Source organism: Guillardia theta, assembly GCF_000315625.1.
Source record: "Guillardia theta CCMP2712 unplaced genomic scaffold GUITHscaffold_267, whole genome shotgun sequence".
Lineage (NCBI taxonomy): Eukaryota > Cryptophyceae > Pyrenomonadales > Geminigeraceae > Guillardia > Guillardia theta.
Window position 1 is genome coordinate 30,284 of NW_005434409.1, and position 2,775 is coordinate 33,058.

At 51.0% G+C, this 2,775-nt stretch overlaps 1 protein-coding gene across 1 annotated transcript; it reads right to left on the reverse strand.

Moving 5' to 3' along the window:
- Positions 1–138: 138 nt before the first annotated feature.
- Positions 139–1,308, reverse strand: GUITHDRAFT_121946 (hypothetical protein; the record flags this gene model as incomplete). Its single annotated transcript, XM_005818796.1, has 1 exon — positions 139–1,308. One exon carries the CDS (start codon positions 1,306–1,308, stop codon positions 139–141), a length of 1,170 nt encoding a protein of 389 aa, XP_005818853.1.
- Positions 1,309–2,775: the final 1,467 nt, after the last annotated feature.

Sequence of the window (2,775 nt, forward strand, 5' to 3'; positions counted from 1 at the left end):
ACCGAAATGAAAATGGCGAGTAGGCGCATTTCTCCTTACACGTCTTTCAACTGCTTGAGAGCCAACGAGCATCGGTATCTGAGCAGACTAGTCCCGTCAATCATTCTACGTTTTAGTATTTCATTCACCTTCCGGTCTCTATGATGAGGTGTTAAAAATAAAGACGCAACAGCGACATTCTGTTGACGCCTCGGATACGTCGCTCTTCAACTCGGATACGTCGCTCTTCAACTCGGTTACGTCGCTCTGCAACGCGGTTACGTTGCTCTGCAGTTCATTGAACCTCGTGTCCACATCCTCCTTCAGTTCATTGAACCTCGTGTCCACATCCTCCTTCAGTTCATCGAACTTCCTGTCCACATTCTCCTTCAGATCTTGCACAGCACCATAAATATTCCTGTACGGAGTGTAAATCAAAACAAACGGTATGCTTCCAGGATCCACAAACGACGTCAATTCATGGTGATCAGAGGCCAGAGAGAAGAACCTGCTCAAACATCCACTGACCACCTCAAAGTCCTCTCTGTTGCCATTCGTCAACAAACCTATCGCCGCAATCTTGGAGTCTTCGCCAATCATCTCACCCTTCAATACATTGTACAGCCGATTGACCTGAAACAGCTTTTCAAAGATTTTGCCAGGCGTCTCCGTGATTTCAAAGCAGATGTACTCCTCCTTCATGACTTGGAGGTCCTCATATGAGACTCCATGCTTTCCGAATATCCTTACATCCTGAGCGGGGTTGACGACCACGTCCTTGAAGATGGTTTGAAGATCGATGTCATTGTCAAAGGTCAAGCACATGTCCGCTTGATATTCCGATATTGTAGCGAGGTCAATATCTTTAGTATCATCCATCCGACTGATCTTCAAAGGTTTTTTCTGTCTTGTGGCGCACTCTTTGTAATACTCTTCGCACGCGGCGAACACCACTTGGTTAACTCTTTCAGCGTATCCTTTAGTGAGAATGCCACTATCTTTGAGCTTTCTCCTCGTCTCCTCGTCCGCTGGCAGTTTCTCCCGTCGATGAAAGCCTATACTTGCACATCTGCTGAAGATCGAGCTCTCGAAATTTGATTGCATGTTCCCCGGGAGGTTGGCGGGAGAATCGATGTAGTAGCAGGTAGCCTTGCCCTGCCGCATGATTCCTGGCCGCGCCAGCATTTGCGGCGAGGTCTGCCTGCGATGAGACCTCTGCTGCAAGCTCTGCCTGTGGTAGTATGTCGAGAAAGATTGCAAGTAGCTGCACACATGCTCTGGCGAGAACACGAGCACGAGCGCCAGCACGAGCCCTCGTGTTGCAAGCATGTTTCTTTTTTAAAACATTCTTGTATTGACTGAAAAAGAAAGTCAAACCGGATGGTATTCGATAGAAATGAGCGGCTAAATATATATAGGATGATAGATAGAACAATACAAACTATTTGGATGGTAATACTTCAATCATTGTAAAGAGTATGAAAATATCTGTTTTGGTACTAACTTAACTTACATTCGGCATTTACAAACAGTTATTGCTGAAGTACCGTACTAGCACGACCCCGTACAAAGTGCTGAGCTTGGTACCGTAGTACTACTTTCCCGCCAACAAACTTCTGCTAGGCCCGCCCCGGCATTCCAGCACCGCCATGGGGCCGACCAGCTCGGAAGCCCGCCCCAGCAACATGCCCGGTAGTACAGTGTCAGTGTTATGATGCCTTGTGACGGACTCGGATGGTAATAGGCTGGCCGGGTCCACCGGCCCGGGGGGGTCACCGGGGGAAAGGGGCCGGGCCTCACTCAGTTATTGATGGAAGATTGCGGCGCCGGGTTGACAAAACTCTCCTGTAAACCCAGACGAACCTGATTCTGTGTTTCAGGACGGCGATGTACTACGGTAGCACGCGTGATGATTTTCACCTCCCCCAGACGAACCTGACTCTGATGTGTTTCAGGACGGCGATGTAGCACGCGTCACCGTCAGTAACAGTGAAGAGGAGGCCTTCCTAGCCGTCTTGCTCCTAAGGTCTTCTCATGTCTGGATGCTAGCCTGGGCCTCACTGGCATACAGTTGTCTATCTCTCATAGGCTCCTCAATTCTGGTTTCGTGTGCATTCAACTCGGTCTTGAGCAAACGTGTGACCGGACTGTCTTGTTGCAATTAAGGTTGACATGATATCTGTATTACTTTGACTCAGTACAAGTCTGACAAACTTCAACGGTAGTCCGTCGGTTATACCCGGCCCGAAATGAGCCCCTTCCATGGTGATGACTTATCCCGACCACTACCCTACCCCCCCGCCCCTACTATGATGACCCCAGCAGTACGGTACCAAGGGCCTGTGGGTAGGTGAGAGATTTGAGGGGGTAGGGGTACTCGTTTACAGAAGTTGCTAGCTAAAGAGGGGGATAATATCAGGTAAAGAGGGGGTACATTTGTACAAGGGGTGTTACAATAGGGAAAGGGGTGATGGAAGTTATTTTTCTCGGGTGGAGACGACCCTCTGCAGGTGGGGTAGGGGGTACTTTGACAGATCAGTCGCTTGACGCCGGTCACGATGGCGCCGCATAGCGAGGCGGCCGCGCAAAAGACGGAGAGGGGGGGAGGAGGAGGAGAGGGATCGAAGATGGAGAGGGGGAAGGAACTTCAAGAAGCCCGAAGAGGGGGGGGGGGGCGAGGAAGAGAGCCGGAAGGATTGCAGGCAGGCAGGCAGGCAGGTAGGCAGGCAGGCAGGCAGGCAGGCAGGCAGGCAGGCAGGCAGGCAGGCAGGCAGGCAGGCAGGCAGGCAGGCAGGC